General features: G+C 43.1%; 2 protein-coding genes across 3 annotated transcripts; one reads left to right on the top strand and one right to left on the bottom strand.

Moving 5' to 3' along the window:
• Window positions 1-314: 314 nt before the first annotated feature.
• RNF185 (ring finger protein 185) lies at window positions 315-15,056 on the bottom strand. Of its 2 annotated transcripts, none has more exons than XM_082491856.1 (7): window positions 14,991-15,056; window positions 9,464-9,695; window positions 7,881-7,899; window positions 7,138-7,250; window positions 6,536-6,590; window positions 4,442-4,559; window positions 315-2,903 (listed from the first exon to the last, which is right to left on the bottom strand). In XM_082491856.1, exons 2-7 carry the CDS (start codon window positions 9,643-9,645, stop codon window positions 2,806-2,808), a joined length of 585 nt encoding a protein of 194 aa, XP_082347982.1. In that variant the 5' UTR covers window positions 9,646-9,695; window positions 14,991-15,056; the 3' UTR covers window positions 315-2,805. The 2 variants fall into 2 exon arrangements, with proteins under 2 accessions (XP_082347982.1, XP_082347983.1); XM_082491857.1 differs by lacking the exon at window positions 14,991-15,056 and adding an exon at window positions 11,823-12,501.
• Window positions 15,057-18,754: 3,698 nt separating this feature from the next.
• LOC309678389 (protein CUSTOS) lies at window positions 18,755-22,623 on the top strand. The gene is given in 7 exon segments (XM_082491406.1): window positions 18,755-18,914; window positions 19,412-19,457; window positions 20,285-20,383; window positions 21,058-21,131; window positions 21,450-21,540; window positions 21,936-22,203; window positions 22,205-22,623. Coding segments are annotated over 7 exon segments (843 nt in total). The 5' UTR covers window positions 18,755-18,769; the 3' UTR covers window positions 22,325-22,623.
• Window positions 22,624-24,239: the final 1,616 nt, after the last annotated feature.

The raw sequence follows: 24,239 nt of genomic DNA, 5'->3' as shown, positions 1-24,239 counted from the left end.
GCAGGCCAATCCCCGCGCTGCTCCGCGGTGACAATCCCGCCCTTTCCGCGGCGAGGACCACTGATAGTGCGGCCGCGCCCCCCCAGTCACTCCCGCCACGTGCCGTGGAGGGCGCGGCAGCTCCCGTCGCTGGGCCGCCCCGCCGGGCCCGTCTCGGCCCCGCCGCCCGCGGAACCACCCCCCAGTGAGGGAGAAGTGAGGCCCTCTCCCTCCCGCTTCCTGAGGCGCGGACCAGCAACGGGCTTCTCGTCCTCGAGGTAGGGCTCAGTCCGTCCGCGAAGCACAAAGGAATGGGCGGCACACCCCGGTCAATGTAAAACCATTTTTTTAATTCTAAATCACTTTCACAACAGTGAAAATTAGTGAACGGTAATGGTAATGCACTAAACAAGCCATTATGGGCTGTGTGCAGTCTGAGTACAAGGAGGGGAAGTGGTACAATACAAAAAGCACACTGAGAAAAAGGTAGGAACAAAAGCGTTAACACTTTTAGACTATTTCATTCTTGGATTGCCATAAAATAAGGTCTCTCAGTCATGTTTCTGCAGCCACCTCCATCTAAATCCATTATGTCTGTCACCAATAGATGGAAAAAAAACCCCAAAGCCATTAAAATTCTGTATTTTAAAACAATTGTTAGTTAAATCAGTTTCAATACTTCTTGGACCTATTACAGTCACTTTTCTGTCCTCTTTATCGGCAGAAGGCTTTAAAGGGATACCCTGCTCCTCCTTAGATAACCTCTGCTCTTAGCATCCAGTTTCTCAATATAAAAAGAAGGAAAACCATCCTTCACTATCGCATGAACGTTCCCTTTTCATCAGCAGGTGGCGCTGCCTGCTCATGAAAGGAAGTCAAAGCTGCGACATTGTACTACAGCCGGTTGCTTGTAAGAATGCAGTAAATAGCCTTTCTCCTAGAAACGGCCCTAGTTGCCAAGTTACGCACTCGAGAAGAACCATATGCAGAAGAAGTTGAGCTTCTCAAAAGTGCCACGCAACAAAAGTTGAAGCACCACTTCAGCTATTTGTAGCTGAGCAGTATATTCTGCCAGATTACCATCGAGTCAGGTATAAATTTGACTAGATGTGGCAAAACACTGCAGAAGCTTTGCAACGCTCTACTTGCCAGATGGAATTTTGGAGGTAGGCAAGTTAAACTTCAGTCATCCCGTCTTGACACTAAAAGTGAACAGTTGATAATTACATAAATAAGCTTCTACAACAAGTAATTAACATGTCCTGCCCACAAACCTCATCCATACACTAGAAAAACCTTAGCTATTGAAACAAAGTTTCTATGAGTTGATTTGTTTTGTCAGTTGTCTGTCTATTGGCAGGGAAGTCACAATATTCATCCTGCAGAAAATCATCACTATCAGCGATCTTAACCAAAATAATCTAAAAAACAGTTAGAGAAAAAAATGAATTGCCTAGTCAGAGAAATATGAAAACTGTTCATCTTGCTAGGGCATCTCTCATATCTGCTGTTCTGAAAGAATCTACACAAATACATCAGGAGTACTCTTTAAAGCTGTATACCCAACAGGATTCCAAATTGGCTACACAGTGCTCACCTTCTGAAATATTTTTCCCTCAGCACATAAATGGCTGTGGTCTCCTCCAGCACTTCAAATTAATATCTTTGGTAGATACTGCAGAGACTCTTGCACCACAGCCGTTCTGCTGTGGAGCTGAGTAGCTGTATGCACCTGTAGAGAGAAGCTCTTCCAAATGTTCCCTACTGTGGTATGTGCTAACAAAGGCAGGATCTCATTTTTCCTCCTGTAGAGTTTTACAGTATGACAAGTCTAACCTCAAAACTCATGTAAAGATGCCTTTTGTTCCTCTCCTCAAACAAGCTGACATCCAATCTGTAATAGGATTTATTTGGAGTACATGATCTTGCGTAGAAAGTCTTGGAGCCTTGGGAAGAATAAATGTAGCGACAGTGACATAGTTGTGAAGGGATTATCCATGAGTGCAGCCGCAGGCTGCTGCGCAGAACCAAGGAAGACAACACTGTTTTGTCAGTGAGGAACTGGGCTTGGGTGAGGCAGACAGGTACGTTGTACTGTTCGGCAACCCCACCCGGCTCCGCAAGGAAAGAATCTTCCAGTGTCTGGCTCCAGCAAATTCAGGCTTAAAAAATTGCAGCATAGATTTGTATCCCTTCTTCTAATAGCCGGTTAACAGTTCTTCTAACTCCTCCAGCTTCCAGAGGAGTTTTCCGTCACGCCGGGAAGTAACAGCAAGAAGAGAAAACAGTCTCCAAACCTGGTTCCGTTTGCATCACGTGCTGTGCCCAAAGAGTCTCAGCACTGCTGCAGATGATTTCCTGAAGAAGGCTGGATGTTGATGTGAAGACATTAAATAACATCCGCAGCTCTGGCAGATCCATCGTGGTTGCCAAGCACGAGATACGAACCACACTGCAGCACTTTCCTCACCTGCCCAGTCTACCTTGGGGCAACTGTCTTTCACATAAACCTGGTGTCACTGATTGGCACAGGATTTCAAAGCTGCACTCCTTTTAGGAGCAGAGCTCAAAGCTAGGCCCATGTTTTGTGGCAGGAAACTGCTGTACAAGATAGCTGAGCTGAAATACGCTTTTTAACCAGTGTTTAATTTCCAACTCTGGTGCAAAATACAAGATTCCTCATTGTGCTGTGGTACCACCAATTCCTGAAGCCCATAGTTCACTTACGGAACCAGACACCAAGAGGTTTAAAATGGGATGGGGATGCAGTTTGTAACTGTTTCAACGGCCTTGATGGCCATGAATACACAGAATAATGGAAAAGATTTATGCAATCAACAGCCAGAACATTATCACCAGAGCCACAAACAGGAAGAGGCGGGATAGGAACTGCTCATCCACATATTGAGGAGTCCCTGGAACAGCTGGAAAAAAGGAAATAAAAAAATAAAAAAAGCACACAACACAACAGTTCAGCTCCTTCCTCTTTTCCAGAACTGAGTATATTCTGAACATAGTACATTCACAACTTGAAAGAGGTGCAAGGAATCTACCTGATGAGAAACTGTTGCTATTTCCTACCCTCAGACTGGCGAGCCATACCGTAAGATGAATAGGAAGACAAGCATCAGCTCCCTGAAGCAGGACTCATAGCAAACCTGCTTATGACTAATAGCAGCAGGCAGCATCAGGTGCTACACTACCTGCAGGTCGGCTCAGAGTACTTCTGGGGACAGTGATGAGCCAAGTTCACTGTTTCCATCCTAAGGAAATTTGCCACCTCTACCTGAGCACTCCTCCCCATCCAGGTGAAACATCTCTGAATAAGGAAACAGTAAAACAGTCAAAGCTACATGTGTAGCCTTGACCAAGAGAACTAATGAAAAGCACACGAGCTCTAAAGCTCAAGACATGCCTTTCTGGGATGCTATATCGAATCCAAAGATGAAAAGCAGATAAAAGAGTTGGTAAAATTACGGCTGTTACAACAGCAGATATTTACATACTCCTTAGCTCAGTCACACCTCCACGCAAATTTTCAGTGGACACTGAAGTATAGTTAATAGGCAAATTATTTTGACCCAAGGACAGCACAGGTCCTTGGCAACACAAGTGTGACATGAAGAATGTGTTCCTGTTTCTCGTCATTCCTATGCCGTATAACATGGTGAAGAAGATTTGCCAGGCACAGCCTTTCACAGAGGAAGTCCAGAAAATCCGGGCAGTAGGTTTTCTTGTTCAACACAGGTAGACTCTGTCTACAATACAGATGGGGAGGAGGTTTTCTGAGGATTACTTAATTTTTAGAGAGCAAGGCCACTACTTGGAGTAACCCAATTGGTTTTTCTTAATTAAAAACGGTGAAATCATTTCACCAGAATATTAATTCTTGTGGAATACAGACGACTGTCTCAGAGATAAATTTCTGGAAAAGGAACAGTTGTTGCTGTCATTATTTTGTGGTACAGAGCAGCAGTTTAAAATTTTCCTTCTCATCTTTCAGGAAACGGTCCTTTCTTGCCGTTTTCAAAATATGGGTCTCCTTTATACACCCTTACTGACTCTATTATTATTATTAGGAACTCCAGTCCAATTTGTCTCATTTTTCAGAGGGAGTCCACTGGAATACCAGTGGAGACATTTGATTTAAAAGGGGGAAGTCTCCAGTGCTACTGTCCCTCTCCAGTTCTACTGTCCTCTCAGGAGGGCCTTCAGCAAATCATATGGAAGTGAGAAACTTGCTTCTTATATTAGCACTTGTTCAAAAATGTGTATGTGTAAGACATAGACTATGTTCTCTACTGGGTGTTTTCCCTCATTTTGTGTTTCTGTTTACAACACTGATTTACTTTACTGTTCAGAAAGTTTTGTCATTTAGCAGTCTATTTGTTTAAAAGTTACAAGGGGGTTTGTAAAACATCTGTTTGTGACAGGACTCTCGAGAAGATAGGATGCACAGTACCTGGAGGAGGTCGCCCGTCGTTTATGTTGAATGCTGTTGCAAATATACCAAAGGGAAATGCGCCAATGCCAAATGACATTTGGAAGCCACCATCACCAAACCCAAAGCCTTGGAATCCCTGCAGAGAACAAAGCAACAGAAAAGGAAAAAAGGTACCAATCATTTAAAGTTTGTTTCAGAATATTTTGTAAAGTACAGACATTCCCCCTCTCTGGCTTCCCTACAGCTGAAGGAGTATCATGCTGTCTGGCGACTTTCAGTCTGCCACACTATTGTTGAATACCTCCTTAGTTCTCCTGGTTTTAAAATGTTTCACACAGTAGCAAACTTGTCAGAGCAATCCAAAAGTTTGAGAAAATGGAAGTTAGGAACTGCAGTTCTTGCTTGAAGGCCACAAATTAACAAAAGCTTTTCTGTAACATTTCTCAACTTAAAATAGCATATATATCTGATAATATATCAAAATCAACATTACCAATTCTATTTAGAATGTCTCAACAATGTATTAATAATTCTGTATTAATCACTATTAGCCATATAACTATAAGAAAGGTATTGTAAAAAAATAATTTGCATTGATTTTCACGACACATGTCCATCATTTAAACATTCAGTAAAGTGATAAATTGCCAGTGGGATGCATAGAGCAGTACAGAGAACAGTATTAAAAAAAAAATAAATTACCAGGGGGACTCTAATTAAGGTGGCAGATAAAGCCATCTGGGGCAGGAATGCAAGATGTAAGGAAAGGAGGAAAAAAAAAGAAGAGTTACAATGCAGCAACATTGACCCTTATGGGATCAAGACTAAACTACCACATCAAGACAAACAATAAGTCTTCTGAATCAAGATGAATCCTACTGTATAAAAGCGGTGTACTATTTGAGAACCAACTGTACATGAATCTAAGTAGTTGCATCATGTTTAAAAACTGTGCAGAGTTCACAGTCACCATGTTCTGTAATCCAGTAAACTCTCCTCTTGTCTCCAAATTAAACCAGTGATACCAATTCTGAAAAACTCTCTGGTCTTTCACCTCCAAACAGTGGGAGGACAAAGACGATTTCACTCATGTAATAAAAGCCAGACATTTCTGGGTTGATCTTTGATTTGAGAAGTTAGTTTTTCGACTACGACCCTTCTCAAGCATCAGGGGCAGCAAAGCACTTTGCATGGCAGGTCCTGCACATGTAGGAAATAGGAGGGCAGCATCACTACTGCCATGTCTTCATACCAGATCCCTCTGACTTATGGCAGCACCAGCTGAAAGGTTCAAACAAGGTATAGCAGCTGATTTAATAAGGTGGCAACTCCCTAGTGAGAGAGAACTGAGCTCCCAATACATTCAATACAGAAATGTTCCTTAATCACACCCAGCAGAGTTGTTTGCTTGAAGCAAGAGGTATACGAATGCTCTCCGAGGACCCTAGGCTGAGTTACACAGAAATACGCAATTGTTTCATCAGGTCTTGCTCACTGCCATCGTGCTAAAGAACACTGTGGTCTGTCCTACTGGCTACTCCCACAGCTGTTCAACCTATGCCAGCTGCTGTTTACATTCACTCTATGTAATCTCCTCAACAAAACCACAGATCCCTCTTCAAATTAACATGTATCCAACAGACATCTACATTCTTTTGCTTGTAATGTACCGTAACATCCCATAGAAATGCTAGAAGCAGGTGTCAGTGCCAAAAAAATAAGTTCACACATGGATTATATATTTCCATGACATGTATAGTTTGATGGAAATACACTTCCACAAAGAATTTTCAAGGCAGAGGGTTCCTGATATTTATATATGGAGAATGATCAAGTATGAAAAGCATTTCCAGTGATGCCACACAGGGCTGTTTTCATGAAGCACGATTCAAGTTAGCCCGTTCTTTGGGATGCTACAGAGTACTATAGGAATGGGGTTTTCTGCCACACCACAGCTATCTATTATTCATGAACAACCACTGGGAATGAGCAAGAAATGTAAGCTATAGGATCCTCACACAGAATCTCAGGCACATATTATGTCCTCCAGGATGAATAAATACCACCATCAATAAAAACAACTTATCTGCTCGAGCTTGCTTTTTCACTTACCCCTCTGTTCTCCGGTTCAGGTCTCTGTCCTTGGGGTCGTGGCGGAGTTTTCTCTCTGCAGGAGGTTGTGAAATTAGCTCAAATGCAAGGATACATGACAATAGTATCTGCAATAGCCTGGCTAATAAGCCAGAACAAACACAGAGCACGCTCTCGCAGGGCCGTGCTGCAGCAGAGCTGGAGGCAGTCAGTGTGTGAGCGAGTAGACCACCCAGCTTATGAAGCTTCAGCATCACATCAATGAATTAGGATACTGCACTTTCAAATAACAAAGTTGCATTGCAAAGGCTAGAAACTGAGGACATGAGCATTTTATATAAGCTTCTTCAGTCAGATAACATTCATTGCAACCTGCCACTTGTAACTGATAATTAACACCCAATTCAAATTAAAATAAATTGCCAGTTGAACAAGAAAAAAGGTGTGCAAACCCAGGCCCTGAAAAAGCCACAAATATTTGGCAGAAATGTCAGTTCTATCTGTCTTTTGACAAAGTATTTCAAATTGTGAATCCAGCACTTCAATAGTTTCATCTTAAGACCTTAAACTAAAACTTTCATCTTTAGTTTTCACACAAAAATAGTTGTATTTAGGTTTCTTACCTGGGGTCCTGTTGCCCGGTGCTACCTCTTCCATACAGAGGAATGACTTTATCTCGACTGATTCCTGCTTTGCATACAGGACACACTTGTCTGTTTGGCCTGGTCTCGAGCCACTAAAAGAAAGGAATTCACAAGAAAACCAGTAAAAGACCACAAAACCAACATACAAACCACATTTGCAGCCAGGCAGAGAGACTTTAGCAATTTCTCAGAAAGCCATGGAGCAAAACATCAAAGTGGAGTTGGCATCTTGGCTATTGTTCTGGTATGATCCACTTAATGATGTGCACACATTCAGAATTGCACTGGAGTAAAATATGAAGAAATAAGCAGTACCAACAGTCCTGCATAGGCCACGGGCTAGTGTAGATACTCTCCTTTCATTTATCTTTTCTATAATGGTACCAACAAGGTAAAACACTATGTATGCAAAAAGAAGCACACTCAGCACTTAAGCCTGCACACTAAACCCCTGTGAACTGCCTACAGTAATTCTCCTACCAAAACTAGGAATACTCAGTGTTAAAGACACTCAAAAGCAGGAGGCAAGTGGAACAGAATCTGTTTTCTTTTTGCTGAAAGAGCAGATTGAAGGGTGTTGCGCATGAAGTTGCATTAGCAGGTTGCGATTACCCAGGAGAGAAAGCAGCGCATTTGGAAAGAGGGGGATACTCCAGAGAATGAAGGGCTTTATTGAGTAACAGGAGCTGATGAAAGACAAAGTAAAAGGAAACCTGTCTTACCTGGTGTAAACAAGGCCAACTGTGAGCATTCCCAGGACAATTTTTGCACAGAGCAGAAAAAGAGGAGAAAATGAATTAGTTACTGACAACTCGATCCGACAAATGTATAAAGTGTACCACAGATAGCACAGCTTGGAGGCAACAGAATCCTGGAATCCAGCTGGGCCAGTTCCATAACCTCCCATTAAAATAATTTGTGAAAGCACAGCCCAAGACCGATCTCCACTGTTTTTTTCAGGTTACGCAATCTAAGTTGCTAACGTGATTCTCTGCATATCAACTTTGATCCCTGGGTCCTCATCCATATCAAAGGCCCATACAGAGGTTTAATTAATCTTAGTGTTTACTGTACTGATTTTCTCTTCTGATGCCATGAAAAGATATCCCTGAGCTAAGATGCAAATGAGGAAGATGTCAGTAATGAGACTTCAGGATCTTAAAAGAAGTCACCCAAGGGACTTTTAGTTAAAACATCAGCCACATTCACAGAATCATGGAATAATTCAAGCTGGACAGTACCTCGGGTGGCCTCAAATCCAATCCTGACCCAGTTGCTCAGGGCAGAGAATTTCCCATTGTACAGAACAACACTTCAGATTAAATTAAGATGGCAACTTAAAAAAGGTCAAAGACAAACAAGCAAGCTATGAGATAGAACTGCTAAGCAGCCATTTGCTTTCAAAGTGGTCTTGACAACACTATTCAGACATGATACATGCTATTTTTTAAGATTCCATTCTTCCAAATGCTTTTGTGCAATAATTTCACCTAATTTTATCTTAACATGCCATCAGCAAGTGATTTTCCATCTCCTCCTAGAATAAAAGCCTGGATTTTCAGATGTTACATACAGTTACACAGAAAAGAAATGCTCTTCTAGGCCTCTATTAAAGAGCATAATTTAGCCTACCGTGTAAAATAAACCAAAAACTCCACAACATTCGGCCATGTCAATCCTTAATAACTTCTTAACACATATATGTATACTCTAGACCAAGCTACCCAAGTAAGAAATGCTGCATTATACTTGTGCAGGACATTACCAAGTCAGATCAAAGAACTGAAAAGTTAGTATTACAACTGCAATACCACATGAAAAGAGAAATAGCCCACATGTAAAAGTTTGTTATCTAATTATTTTTTTTTTATGGTTTCAAATGAAAAAAGAGCAAGCTTGTACAATTTGGCCTCCAGAACCTAGTTTCAGATGCAGGTTTAAGTATGCACAGGTTAGAAAGGAATTTAGGTCTGAACAAGATATCTATGTTATCCCAGACAGCACAAATTACATAACTCACATAACCAAGCAGTATCAATGAACACTGAACTGTGTATGTGGGGCTGCTCATTTGTTTGCTTTTACAAAATAATTCGGAAGTATAGGAAGTTTAAGACACAAGAAACCTACTCCCTGGAACATGAGCAAAGAAAAAACAGCTGAGGAGCAAAACTGAAAACCAAAACCATGGTCCTCACTCATTTTATACACGACATTTTATTTGACATGTAGACTTATAAAAATCATAGGCTTTTGTGAGAGAGACATGGTGTTCTGGTTTATCTGTGAGGGCTTGAGTACTTACCAGAAGAGATGTCCACACAAGCTGATCACTGCATCCTTGGCAGTGTCTAAACAGATGTTACATTCGAAAGTGTTGTCCTGATTAGCATTCTCCCCAGCACCATTACTGCTACTGCTGCCACTGGTCCCTCCAGTACTGGAGTTCTTTGTTGATGTAGAAGTCGTGGGTCCTTTGCTTGCCATCCTCAAGAACTACCCAGACACAAGGTCAAGAAAATTTTCCTGCTGGAATCCTAGCAGTGAGAAAGGGGAAAAAAGGCAAACAAATAATTTCTTGGCATTATGACATTTCCCTCTTGTCCTGTTCCAAAGTAGTAGTGATTTATCTAAGAAGCACTTGAATCCTATTGTTGATGGTTTTAGTTTAACATAGCCAAGACAGATCTTTTTTTAGAAACTAAGCTACTTTAAAGTCCTGAAGTATGACCTGGCTGATGTGTGACCTGTATTTTAAAGTTTCTGATCAGCAACTGACATCCACTGCCAAAAGAAAACCATCGTATTTTCTCATAAATGCCATTTGCTATGAGAGGAATGAGCTCACCTACTCATTACACTCTCTTCCAAAACTTCAGTGCAAGTTATAGCTATGAGTGCAGTCCGAAATAGAATTTAATCATGAAGCACTTCAGTTTGGACAAATTTAATGCATAGTTTTAAGTTCAGTGTTCAGTTATTATGCAATATTAATGACAATAATGGCAAGCAAAGGTGACTTAGTACTTGATTTGTCTTGGGAGCAGTATATTGCTGCTATCACAGCAGTGTGTTGACATGACTATCGAACATTTCTAATCTAGTATTAATGCAGAAGTACTTAAAATTTTACTTTAATGTGCTTGAATTTTATTTACATGCTTTCACCTCTCATTAACATAATCATATTTATCAAAGAACACCATTTATTTTATTTCAGCAGCAACAACCTCTACAGTCTAATTCCTTGATACGCCAATTCCACAGTTATCTAAAACTTTGAGGCTTGGCACAAGGCATTTACATTTCCAGAAACACACACTTTTACCAGTGCAAAATTTTAAATCCAAGAACTAAGAGAGTTTCAGCAGTTACAGAAATTAATTCACAAATAAGAAAAAGTTTAAAATATTCCACTGTGCTTTTCCTGAAACTGACACCATGTTGCTGCTGCGGGGATATGAATACTTAGGTAAGGTTGTGAGAAAGAAACAGGTGATTATCTGAACTTTTTGCAAGTGTACAAACAGTTCAGCATTTTAAAAGGGCAACCTGAATTTTTCAGAAGCTAATTTCTCTGCAAACTTACCCCACAAGCATTGAAGGCTTTCCTTAGTGTTCTCTTTGCAGCAGTGCTGAAGCACAGGTGCAGAGCAGCAAAATAAAACCTCAGTATCTCTAGCTGTTATTGTCAACAGCTTTTTTCATACAATCCAATCCCACCGCACGGTCAAGAAAGCACTATACTCAAGCTTCACAAAGGTATTGCAGCAGAGACCCAATTACAGCACGTGAAATATATTTTTGCAGAGCTTTTTCACTCAGTTACATCATTTTGCACAGTGTCCCAGAAGGGCAGCTTTGTATTTGCAGATGCTGTACTTGAACATACACTGCTTTCAGCACTGCTGACTCTTAGCATTTCACACCATGACTTCATTTACACTCAGCAGCAACACAGTTTATTGTACAAAATTAAAATTCATGTTAGTTCAAGGCAGATGGAAATGCTGCCAGCCCACAAACTATATGCCAAAGACGCTTGGATTTTTCGCACACCCTTACTACCAGAATCTTCAGCCTATCTTGCTCAGTAGTTTAATGCTTGAAAACTTACCAACTTGGACCGATATATAGTTGCTGGGAATTAATATCAACATCAAGAAACCCTCCTTAAAACTAAGAAGTTCAACACATTGTAAAAAACACTAGGATCATTTTATGCAATGGGCACAAGAAATGTCTGGCTCTTATACCTTGGCATATAACACAAAGGAAACATGTAGAAGAGGCAAATAAATTAATTTCTGTGTCCCTAAAACCAGTGTGCAAAAAAGGTCCTTTTTTCCAAATTACTTTCCATATATTTAACACCAGAAATCTGAAGACTCATCAAAAAGATAAAATCTGTATCTTCACAAACACTTACTTAAAAACCTTAGCTTTCAGTAACTATGAAAAATAAAATATCAAAAACACATCAAAACACGACAATAAAAATAATCTTATCCTGAAAGCCTTCTCAAACATTTGCTCTTGTCTACAGAATACTGTTTAACATAACTAGGTCTGTAATAAGTGCTGCTGGGGTCTGTTCATCTGCAAATCATGCTGCACATACACAAAGCAGCAAGCACGAAACAGCATCCAATGACTAAACTTACATTTGATAATCATATATTGTGTCACTTGTGAGCGCAGTCTGTGAATCCCAAAGTAGAAGTTCAACTGCAAATTCAACTTGTTCTGAGTGTAGAACAAGCTCAAAATTGTTGAAATGTCACTTGAACTGCTTAAACTCTGAGACAAAACTTTTTAGGGAAAAAAAAATAACCAACCAAACAAACTACAAACTAAAAAAATCCAACAACCAACACAACAGGCCAAACCAACCCCATTTTCATTTTGATTTAGAGTTCAGAAGGAAGGCTGTGAGTACACTGGCATATAACATGACTTTGGGGGTTAAGTAACAGAATTTAGAGCTGCCAGTCCAGGTTTGCTAAACCCTTGTCCTTTAGATCAGGTCTCCAAATCAATCTCCTAGACGCATGACAAGTAGCAAACAAAACAAGTGAAAGGATATAAAAATCAGCTGTGATCTAACTGCAAGCGTTCTAAGATTTTCTCTTTTTTCTTTCTCACTTCTTTGCTTTCTAGATATTTACAGGAAAACAGTATCTTTGTTACTTAAAAGCCACCTGTATTAGCTATATATTTCCTTTAAATCATGACCCCTATGATATCCCAACAGGTTTCTGAAAACAACTGAATCACTGGCATTTACTACATCCAAGAATCAAGAGTGGCAACGGATGAATGGTTAAGAAACAAAGAACTTATTTTCAAGTAGTCTTCCTAAATAAAAAAAAAAGTCTGGTGGAGTATGAAGAAGACACGGAAGTGAAGATAAATGTTTAGGGATCCAGCATAAATCCCACTGAGTTACCTAAAGAATAAGCCTGGCTGAAAGAGCTGAAGAAACTGGACCTCTGAGAAGCAGATGGCGCACTGCGACCTGAAATCTTCATGACAACTGAGAGCACAGGAGGTCCATGAAGGAAGTAAGTGCAGGAAACTGGTAAGGTCTATGTACTGTGTATAAATACCGCATATAAATCTCACTAACAGGCAATAAGCAAGAAATTTTACTCAAATACTTTAAAAACTAAATCTATAAACCTAGTGGGAGGAACTGCACACCAGGAAAAGGCAAGCCAAATGGCTACTGTAAAAGATCACATTTCTGAACTCAGCAAATTAGAAATGACTGTACTTGCCAAAGTACACTAACCTGGCTCTAAAAATACAAGAGAAACACTTCAAGACAGACTGGGAGAGTCTGTACCATAAGTTAAAGCATACAAAAAAATCCATTGGAAACACAGCAGGTGAACAATAATTCAACCTGAGAAAGACAGAGAGGGAATATAAATTAGAAGCTAATGCCATCTGTATGAAACAGTTGTAGAATACATGTTCACAGCACTACAACATTAGGATGTTTGAAGTATTTACGTTTTAATCTTCTTTCATGAGCAATGAGAAAAATTTCTGGTGAGCATATAGGACTCTGGTTAGTTTATTAGTAAAACCCAACTCTTTGTGGTATCTAATACATAACAGTGAAATAAAAGGAAGTGCATTATTGGATGTAAAATTCCACTAGAAAGATACTTTTCCATATAGCTCTCCTAATTAATCTTATTTTATCTAGGATTCCTGAAACAATCCAAATCTAGTTTGTTTCTGAAACAAGTTCTGAGTTAGTTTCTGAACTTCTTGTTGTTTAAATCGAAAGGAAAACTTGTCAGGTTATTTTTCTTATCACTACAATGACAATGTCATTTGCAGACATGTATGACAAATTTTAGATAGAATTTCTAATGTTTATAAATCTAAAAATATTACTCGAAGTTTATATAAATATACCCACTCATAAGTTTAACAAAACACTGATTCTTAACCTATTACAATTGCCTAGACTTCAAGCAAAACTAACAGGTAACCTTAAGTTGATAATTGTTGACACTGCCTAGAAGAAAGTACACTTACTTCTTGACAGTCATTTTTAGATGTTCTTAGCAAATACATGATTGAAGTCCCACTGTTAATCATTAAATACATATTTATCTCTCACTACCTTTTTACTCTATTCTGGCCCCCAAACATGTTACACTTTAACACTTCAGAAACATTTTCCGAGTTCATATTTTCGCTTCCTGTAGGCCTGTACAGCATCATGTACCTGCTATTTAGTATTACCGCGAACAAAGTGGTCCCAACATACCAGCCTGCGTGATCACTCAGTCTTGCGAAACCAGCCATTTGCCTTACAGGCCACCGTGCCCTTGCTTGGCCTCATTTCATTAATTGGGATTCTGCAACCTACGTCTGTGTTACAGCTGCTGCTTCCAGGAGGAGAGCCCCGCCGAAAGGCTGTTCTGGCCATTCTGGGGGTTCAGTGTTCCTCACAAGTACAAGACATTGGTACAAACTATCAAAAAAGCGCAAGTGTATAAAGTAATTCCTTTTTTTTTTACCATTCCATGAAAGTATAACATAGATTCCAAGAAAATGCTGCACAAATGTTGAGACAAAGATTTTATCCTCTTACCTCATAAAGTCCAAAGGAAAAAAAAAAAAAAGAAAACTGACATAACCAGTTGGGTAATACCGCCTGAGCATTTTCCTGGTCTGGAATGTTATGTAAAACATTAAATGCGCTGTAAGTGGGCTAACCAGGTTGGCAGCAAAATGGGAAAATAAAATAAAATAGTTATGATATGGTTTAAGAAGTGATAAGCAATTCCCAGCAGGAAAGAAAAAAAAAAAAAACCAACAAACAAAAAACCAACCCCAAAAAACTGGCACGTCCCGGAAGGGAATGCGCTGTACCCGTACCTCGCCCCGGACAGGTGCCCGGGCCCGACCAGGCGCTTCTCCCGGCGGCGGGTTCCGACGCGGCCGCAGGGGGCGGGCGGGCACCGGGCACCCACCGACCGCTCGTCCCGGAGGCTTCGGAGGAAAACACCCCGGGCGGCGGCGAACCCCGGGCCGGAGCGCGGGCCTGCCGGGGCGCTGGGAACCGCGGCCGCAGCAGCAGGGCCGGAGCCGGGCTGGCCGAGCCCGGGGCTCCCGCGGCGCCCCCGCCCCGCTCCGCCCGCCCCCGCCTCGCTCGCCTCAAACGGGCGCAGGCGGCTCCGGCCTTCCAGCGGCTCCGGGCACGGCTCGGCCCCGGCCCGCTCCCTTCGCGCCTCAAAGCCGCCGCTTGGCCTCGTCTCCCCCCGCCCCGCTCCGCCACCAGCCGGGACCCGCTCGGCTCGGCTCACCGGCGGGACTCGCCGCTCCCCGCAGCCGCCCCGAGCCGCTCCCCCGCCAGCGGCCGCCGTCACCTGATCGCCCGGAAGCCCGGCCCTGACGGAAGGGACCGGCCTCCCGCCGCCGCGCCGAGCTGCGGGGCCGCGTTCCGCCCGCCTGGGGCTCCCCCGCGGCGGCCGCAGGGAGACGGGGCGGCCCGGCCGCCCCTCCTGCCCCCGAGCCCCCGAACCAGACCCCCCCGCGGCGGTTGTTACCTCAGCGGGAGAACCGGTTGGGCGCGAACGGCTCGGGCCGGCGGTGCGCTCGGGCCCTGCGCAGGCCCCGCCGCCATACCCCCGCCTGCGCCCGCCCTCGGGGCTTTGCCTCCGTTTCTGTTGCGTTTTGCTGCCCGCTCATCGTGAGGTGTTTGCGGGGGCTGTGTCCAAACGCCCGAGCAAAACCTGCATATCCTCAACAAAGGCAAATGTTGTTTTGGGGAGGGGAGGAAGGAACGAAGGAAGGCAGGCAGCAGCTTTGAGGGAAACAAATTGTTCCTATGTGTGTGCAGAGCCCTAGGATCTGAGCAGAGGAGCATCTCCAGGATGGGAACAGAGCGCTTTATAAAGGTATTTACACAGCTGTGAGGAGCCATAAAGACGGAGAGGGACAAAAGGGAGGGAGAGGAGGGGACCTGGTGTCTGAAGGGGAGGTCAGAGCTGAGAAAGGTGACCGAGGAGGCACCTCCGACAGGTTTTGTCCCTGCTCTGAGGTCACTGAGGCAGAAAACAGCGCAAAAGTATTTGTTGTTTTACACAGCGGAGAATGGGTGAAACGTAAACCAAGGTCTCCCACTAAAGGCGAGTCTTACGAGGGAATAGTTCGGGTAAGATCTGGAGGAGGTTAGTGTCAGAGAGACCAAGGGTACTGTCCAGGGCCTCTCTACTGACTGAGGTGGTCTGAGACAACACAGCTCTAGTGCGAAGGTTGGAACATGCAAGCTGGGAACTGTTCAGCCGTAAAAAAACACAGCTGTACTGAGCCTTCATGCTGCTTTCAGTAGCACGTAGGTTTGGCAAAACCCATGTCAAAGCGGTCATCCAGCAGCTCTGCTGGAATTGCCGTATGCATTGATGTATTGATACCGAGGACGTATGGTTCCCTCCCTAAAGCAATACAGTGTCACACTGGAAAATCTGTAGTTGAGGTGAAGATGAAGATAGTGTCTGAAAATGACAGTGTTTATGGCAGTAGGACACATGTTATAAAGCTGTCCTACCCACGCTTGCAGTGTATTTGCTGTCTGTGAAAATGTCTCTAACAAAGCAGGCTCTCTCACCTTCAACACGCCAGTAGGGCAGCACGGCTCAGCACAGCTTCAGCATTTAAGCAAAAATTTGGCATCTCAGTGTAGTATCAGATTAATAAGGAGTTAACAAGGCCCCAAAGGTATAAATGGTATCCTCCAGGTGCTGATTAAAACAAGGATGAGCTTTTGAAATTTGGACCAGCTTAGACTAGTCACCATGTATGTCTAGAGTCAAAAGAATTCCAGTATAAAAAGTAAAAAAAGGTTGACTTTTGGTATTATAATCACGGGAATAAATAATGCTTGGAACGGTCTTTATTGTTTGGGTATCATAGGATAACTAAAGCAATCTGAAAAGAAATACAGCTACTGCCATAGATGACACAGCCAGGGAATATTTTCACTGCCCAGTGATAATTTTTAATGTTTTATTTTAAGTCTCAGAAGAATGGAATGAGGTTATTATGCATTTATATAGTGACTTATTTACAGTACCCCTGTTCCACTTCTAGCAAGTGTTTTCTTTATAAAATGGAAAAGATCCAGAGACAGGCAATAAAGAAGATCGGATGAATGGAAAGGGTGGTGTGCAAGAAGAGAATGAAAATTTTAATCTTGTTTACAGCTAAGGTTAATAGGAGGGGAACAGACTTATTTGAAACAGCAGGTCAGCTGGAGAATGTGCGTGGGACATTCAGATTTATTTCTATTGGCAAAAAATAATTACATTGTATGGCAATAATAAGTGATGCAAGGGAATACTTTCCTTAATGATGCTAAGAAATCAACTTTCAAAGAGCTATCTATCATGTGCATAAGGGGAACAGAAATATCATTTATATTTATGTATATTCTGATGGGGATATGTGTATCATTCTTCAGTGTAGCTGGGAGCCAGTCACTGCTTAGAGTTAGAAAAACCTTGTGCCCTGGTTGCCAGTTCATTCTCATGGTGTGCATGAGAATAAACCACTCTGATTTACTCACTTTTTCATGATGTAAGTCACATAGTGTTGATTTTTATGGTACACACAAAGCCTGTCCTAAAATTCTTAAATTACAAAAGTTATACATGTACCAGGAACCCAAGTCCTTGAACCTCTTATCAGTATTTTTCTCATCAGTTCTCCCTGTTTTAATTCTATTTTCAACCCAATGTTGTCATAATTCGGTTTTAAATCTCATTTAAGAATACTCTTCCTACCTTGAAATTTCCATGCAAAAGCGTTCCTGTCTGTCTGTGGCCCTTTGCCTCTGTTCGGCAAATGCCACTTCCAAGAGCTCATTTCCATTCATTTCGCTTTTCCACACCAGAAAGACGGGAGACCATACAGCTATTTCTGGTACGTGACATGCAGTCGTTTGGTTTTTTTTTCTGGATTGTATCTCTGGAAACTGCTGTATTTCAAAGAGTAGGCCTGTAAGAGCACTGAACCTTGCCTGCTCTGCTTGGGTAAAACATGCTTTGGAGCATCTGGCGTTCGGCATCCGCAAAGGCAAATAATCGAGCTGAAACACAGTCACAATCTGTTAGAGAACCCCCCGTGCCACTAACAGCCGGTTAGAAGGAAACGGGCAGGAGAGCATGGTTGAGCCAAGACAAAAGATCCGCCAAGGCAGGCTGGTTAAGAGCACAAAACAGAACGTCTCCCCGTGCAATCTTCAGGTTTTTCAAGTTAAAGATTTAATGCCCCTTTGGAGGTCAGTTTGTTATCCTTGGAACTTGTCATTCCATATTTATGGACAAGCAGTTGCAAAAGGCATCAGCAGAGATGTGCGTTTTGTGCCCTGCCAGAGGTGGAGGAATTAGATGCTGCTTTTTTTATGTATCTTAATGAATCTTGTGTGTCTAGTAGCTTTTCCTGCCTGCTTTGGAAAGATAACTTCCTACCACAGATGGCTCCCATACCTATCTCAGGCTTTCACGGTAGGAGATTTTTGTGCTGTTTACAACGTAACGATGTCGGACTCTCCACCAAACCCTTCCTCGGGGCGCTGCCCGTCAGTATTTCCGAGGCAGTGAAATTACCATCTCGCCAAACGTGGTAAAGCGCTGGGAGTTTTATTACAGCGCTCGCTCTTTCCGCGTCCTTGTTCCTTAACGCCGAGTAGTCTCTCTTTCTCTACAAACACAGAAGGAATACGGTCTTTCTCGTATCGGGTTTACCTGTGCTTTCTGGTTGGTGTTTTTCACTCCGGCTGCGTGCGCGCTGTTCCACCAGATCAGCGTTGGGGTATCCCCCTGGAATGAGGCTGCTCAGCCCCGAGACCAGCCCCGTTCCCTCCCCGCGCTTTTCCCGTGAGCGCAGCCCTCACCCGGCCTCTTTCACCGAGAAATGAAGAAACCGCGTTCGGACCGCCCCGCAGCGCCCATGGCTGCCCTCGGGGGTCGCGGCTCTCCCGGGGGCGGCCATCGTGTCGGAGGACTACAGCCCCCAGCGTGCTCCGCGCCAGGCTGGCGGGACTACAGCGCCCGGCGTGCCCCGCGGCCGTCGCGCTTTCAAGATGGCGGCGCCCAGGGGCGGCTCGGGCCTGGACACTGACACGGATTCGGACAGCAGCGGCGGGGCCGCAGCGCGGTTCCGGGAGGCCGCTTGGGACTGCACGACGCAGGCTGCGGCGTCGGTGCGGGCGGAGCCGCACGGCGGCGGTGAGGGTCGGCGGTCAGCTGGGCTCTGCGGTCAGCTGGGCTCTGCTCTCCCCTCCCGCCGCAACGGCGGCGTGTCCTGCACTCCTCGTCCCTCCGCGCTCCGCCGGGCCGGGCCCCTCCGCAGCTCCTCCTGTCCTGGGGGAGCGGTAGTCAGGCGGGGGCACCTCTTTGCCGCCGTGCCGGTGTCGGAGTCGGGCCGCTTCGGGGGCCGCCGGCGCCCGGGGCAGCCGAGGCGGGGCTCTGGGAGGGTGCTCGGCCCGGCCCGGCGATGCGCGGCCTCCTGCCGGGGCCAGAGCCCCTTCCCGAGCAGGTTCGCTGGTACCGCCGGGCCGGTGGGAGCTTTCCCTTTGCCCCGCAACTGTTTTCCCCCGAAGGTGGGGGTGGATTGTCTTTCAGGCATGATTCTTTATGCTAGAAAATCACACGTGCCGGGAAGGGGATTAAAGAGGTCCTGGTCACAGTTTTTTTAAACTTGCCTTTACTTCTTCTTTTGTCAGGTGGTTTTAAAAAGGATCGGTTACAGCCTGCTCAGCCTAGCCTAAGGTATTTTTGCTTCTGGTTTCAGACTTATGTTTCACTGAAGAAAAAAATAATGTATGTTGTATTTGCACTGCTTACGGTTAATGCATTGTGAGGCTTCCTATTGGAAGGGCCTGTTCTGTTTTAGGAATTAGTCCAACCATAATCTGATACGCTTAAGCCTGAAAGAGCTATTTTTTTTTTTTTTCAGGTCATTTCTCATGTCTGTAGCAGCAGGGGAATATAGAAGTTGAAAACTTATTACTGCTGTCAGTTACAGCGTTAGTTCCAGGTGTCAGAAATCTCCCAACTCTGCAAGTGTCCAGTGAAGGAACGAGCACAGTTGCAGAATTTTTTTTTTTTTTATATGTAAAGGCAAGCACTTGTTAGCTGGAAAGCAACACATGAATTAGGAGCTTTGCAGTGGAGGTGATGCTGTCCTATCTAAGTTTGCAGCATTTCTTTAGGTTCAGTTTCAAAGGCTGTCAGCCAGGCAACTTAATAAAATCCTCTCTCCTGGGACAGGTTTTGCCTGAATTGTGGCAACATACACAGGAACTATGTGCAAGAGAAGGGATGTCCTGACATAATTTATTTGCTTTTGTAGGCTATTTTGATGAGAAAAATCATCCAATTACTAACTATGATGGAAATGGCTAAATAATGTTTAGCTCTCTCTTGGGGACTGAACTGTTACTACTGAGCTATTTTCCATCTTTCTTAGCATCCTGTCAAGGATGAATTGATTACTAGAGGGTAGGAGATTTTACGGTCCCATATCTCCTGTTTGGGTGAGGGGTCCAGATGTTACGGGTCTTGAAAGAGGTAATCATTATTCTTATTTTAAACAGGCGTGAGGTGAACGGTCATGATGAGGATGGAAATGAGCTACAGACAACACCAGAGTTCAGAGCACACGTTGCGAAGAAACTGGGAGCAATGCTAGACAGGTATTGGCAAGCAATACTAAAAAAGCTTGTTCTGTGAGTCAAATACAGTGATGCGTTTGCATGGTAAAAACAGGAAATTCAAGATCTGAGTGCAGCCTGGAGGAGAAGTCGTTTCTCTTCTTGTATCCTTCATTCCTGTATTTAATGCAGACTTCCAATATTCTGTGAACTAACCTGGCCCATGTGCTGTGCCCCTCTGGTAAAGACTCCCTGTGCAGCACTGCCTGTCTCCATTTGCCTCTGTGGTGAATGGGTTGTGGGGAGGAAAAAATAGAATTTGGGTGCCTTAGCACTTTCATCATTAGAAGGCCAGCGTGAGAATCTGTCATTTATTCTTCAACCTAAACCGATACCTGATTCAGGGTTGTGCTGTCAGTATGCCTCTGACTGGGCTGCCACTGTCATTATTTATTGTGTAAATACAGCCCTGGAGAACTAGAGTTCCTGGTGTTTAGAGTTGGCTTTAGAAATGCTGCTTTTAAGTCATTCGTGCGGCATGCCTTGCTAAGGAGAGAAGGCATGGTCTGCTCTGAAAGCAGAGAGGTGAGACAGCTTCACTAAGAAAAATGTAAGAAGCTATGTAAAATCTCCCTATAGTCTTGTTTCCTAGAAATAGCCAAGTTTAGCGCAGTTGCACAAACCTGTCTAAGATCTGACTGGGGTTTTCTGTTTAGTTTCATCACTGTCTTGAAGGACTCATCAGGACCTTCACAAACTTCTGTGCGACAGTCTGACTGTGGAGATGATGGTGAGTTCTAGTTAAAGCCATTGTGGCTGTTTTGTGACATTGTTAATTAAATGATGACAAGTGGGATGGATCCTGTCCATTGCCAGTTGTACACCCAACAGACTAAGCATTTGCAATAGAAGAATTTCTGTTGGCATCCATGAAGGCTGTTACTTTGAAGCTGTGATCTCTGAGGCCTAACTCCTCTCAGTCCCCAATAATTGCTGTCAAGCACTATAGCAATACAGTAACAGCAGCAAGGCTTCCCAGGGAGATTACTGTTGATTGCTTTTACCTCTGTTTTATATTGTGGCTAAAATTCCCTTTTGCATATTTTAGGGTTTCGCCTGTTCTCTTCCTCTGTCCCAGGAGACTGTGGAAAATTGGAGCCTTGCCCTGCAGCGAGGAGGAGACAGCCATCTAGTTCCAGGTGGGATGTTGTCAGCTGCTTTGCTCCTGAAGTACTACCGCATCCCGCATTTCAGAGGCAGCTGTGACTCTCACAGGGCAATAGGAAGTTGTAGAGCTTGAGAAGTGTGTATTTATGACTCCTATATTTGACTAGAACAGATTTTTTTTGTTGTTTCTTTTTTTTTAGTGCTGGGGAATGAGAAAAGTTTGTGGGAGATGTTCTTTTCCCTCCTAGTGTGTGTAAAGAACACCTCAGCCTTCAAGCTGTTTAAATGCTAACCATAGGTATTGGAGTGTTGGAGCCACTGGGTGTTTATCAGATGTTCTCATCTTATATTACTCTGCTGTTTGTGCTTTAGGTGAATTCAAGGCAAAAGTGTAACATAACTTCCTTCCCTTTTGTTACCTTTCCAGTGACATGGACAGTGACCAAGAGTGGCAAAGGTACCAAGAGGCTGCTGTGTCAGCTGCAGACATTCTGAAGCAAAGTGCTTTTCCTGCACTGTCCCAGGATTCCAGCCGGGATCAGAGTCAGGGTTATGTAGAGCACAGCCAGAAAAAAAAGAAGAAAAAGAAAATTAGGGGAGAGAACAATACTCAAGAGAAAATAATAGACCCAGCAAAGTGTGACCAGATCAGCAAAGATTTGCCACGGTTGGCGTCTCCAAATGGACAGCATGAGAGACAGGACAGCAATCTTACAGAGAACTCAGTGTTGGCAGGAGTTGCGAAGAAGAAAAAGAAGAAGAAAAAAAGAGAATGAAGATTTTGCTCTGCAAACGGCAGGTGATTATGATGGATGAAAGATGTTGAAAAAAAAAAAAAACTAACAAAAAGAGTTGCTGCAGATGAGGGAAAATTAATTGGCAAAGCTTCTGTTCTAAAAGCTCAGTGGCCTGAGAGTCTAATTAAGTGACTTCCTATGTTGTTGGCATCCCTTGGGGAAGGGAACATTGTTCTCCTAGCACAGCAGTTATCTGTGCTGCTGCTTATGCAGACCTAGGGTAAAAGGATTAAAAACTGTGCACAGATTTGCGTGACAGAGGGATATAATCATAGCTGCATCCCTCCTGGTCTGTTCCTTCACATCATGAAACCAAATCTTGTGTCCTGGAGAAAGTATATGATGAATTGAATTTGGTTTACATGGCAACAGGTGATCAACTCCTTTTTCTCTTTGCCTCCTCCTAGAGACCTACTAAGAATAGCTCCAGCCTGTGGGAGACTCATTTATCAAAAGCATCCCGTCAGATATCAGGGCAGCCTTATTTTTTTCCTGTGATCATCATAACAATCAGTTGTTGAAACCTGCTATGTTACTAATCCCTCTGTAATCTGCACCTCTCCAGGGCTCCTGCATATAAACAGAGTATGCAGTGAGCTTATTTCAGAGTTGTTACAAACAGATAGTTCTGTTCAAGTTATATCCTTTGAATTTTTTTTTCCATGTATAGGGGTTTTTTTATGGCATTTGTTGTTATTAAATTCTTCTACACTATTAGTCTTATCTAATTTGGCAGGTTTTATACAACAGCGGCTTTCTTGCTGTGTTCGGATGGCTCCCACAGCAGAGATAAAGGTGGCTGAAGATGGCTCTTTAGTTGCTTGGTGATCAATGCTATGAAATTGCTACAGGAAGGACTTACGTCTAACTTGAATGTCACTGTGTTTCAGTCTTTATTTTGGTTGACTATGACTTTTGTCTCTGAAATACAGTGGGTTTTGGTAATTTTCAGTATGGCTCTTAGTCCGTTTATACTTTAGCACCAGTATTTCAGGAAATGACCTGTTACTGGATAAATACTCTTCTGTTTTTAAGATTGTTGGGTTTCAGTAGCTCTAACTCATCTGCCCTGTTCAGGAGACCAGAAAGCCAGGTTAGAGAAACCAAAATAGTGAACTGTTGCTCTCTGAGCGTGGGAAAACCCCTGGTTTTTAATCAAGAAAACACAGTTGGCACACAAAAATGGGAAGGCTAAGTAGAAAATTGGCTTCTAATCTAACTGAATGTGCCAGCAGAAATTCCTTGCTTTACGTACGGCCAGTTAAAACTTCAGTATACTGAAGCTAGCACCTGGGCTTTCAAATGCATAATGATCTAAAAATTATCTTTTGACTTGTTTTATGATGATTACTTTTATGCTAACTGGGAGTTATATGTATTTGCAAACAATGCACATGCTAGATTAGGCAACAATTCTAGGATAAAATTCCTCAGAGAATCATGTTACCAAAATTAATCTCTGATGGTTGATAGTATCTAGAAGAAGGCCGTGTCAATACAAACTGTAATGGACATCTGCAATTTTGAAATTTCCAGATATGATAGCTGAAGAGTTTGCTGTTGGGCTTTTTCTTTTTTAATTCTCCCTTATATCTTAACCTTTTAAGAGTCTTGAGCGCTTCCTAGTCTCGAGGATTTTTGTCTATTTCACAGTTGAAAGAATAGCTCTGTTTTGGTCACAGTGACAAAAACATATAAGTTAGGGCTTTTTTCGTGTCTGGCTAGTAACATATCAGTGATGTAAGGTTGAGTGTTAATAGAGAAGAGAGGAACAATTAAAAGAGGAATTATATAAGTAGATCCTTAGGGCTGAAAACCTTCATTTAGTGCAAGTAAGGCTCTTCGACCCCAGGGTAATTATTTGCATATCAGGAACTACAGAATGTAGCCTGCAGGGAAGCCAAGAATGAACCGTGTTCTGTAAAATGAATCCA

The sequence above is a fragment of the Vanellus vanellus genome (genome assembly GCF_965231255.1).
Source record: "Vanellus vanellus genome assembly, chromosome: 16".
Lineage (NCBI taxonomy): Eukaryota > Metazoa > Chordata > Aves > Charadriiformes > Charadriidae > Vanellus > Vanellus vanellus.
Note: the sequence above shows the minus strand (reverse complement) of the source record. Positions and strands in the feature narration are given on the sequence as shown.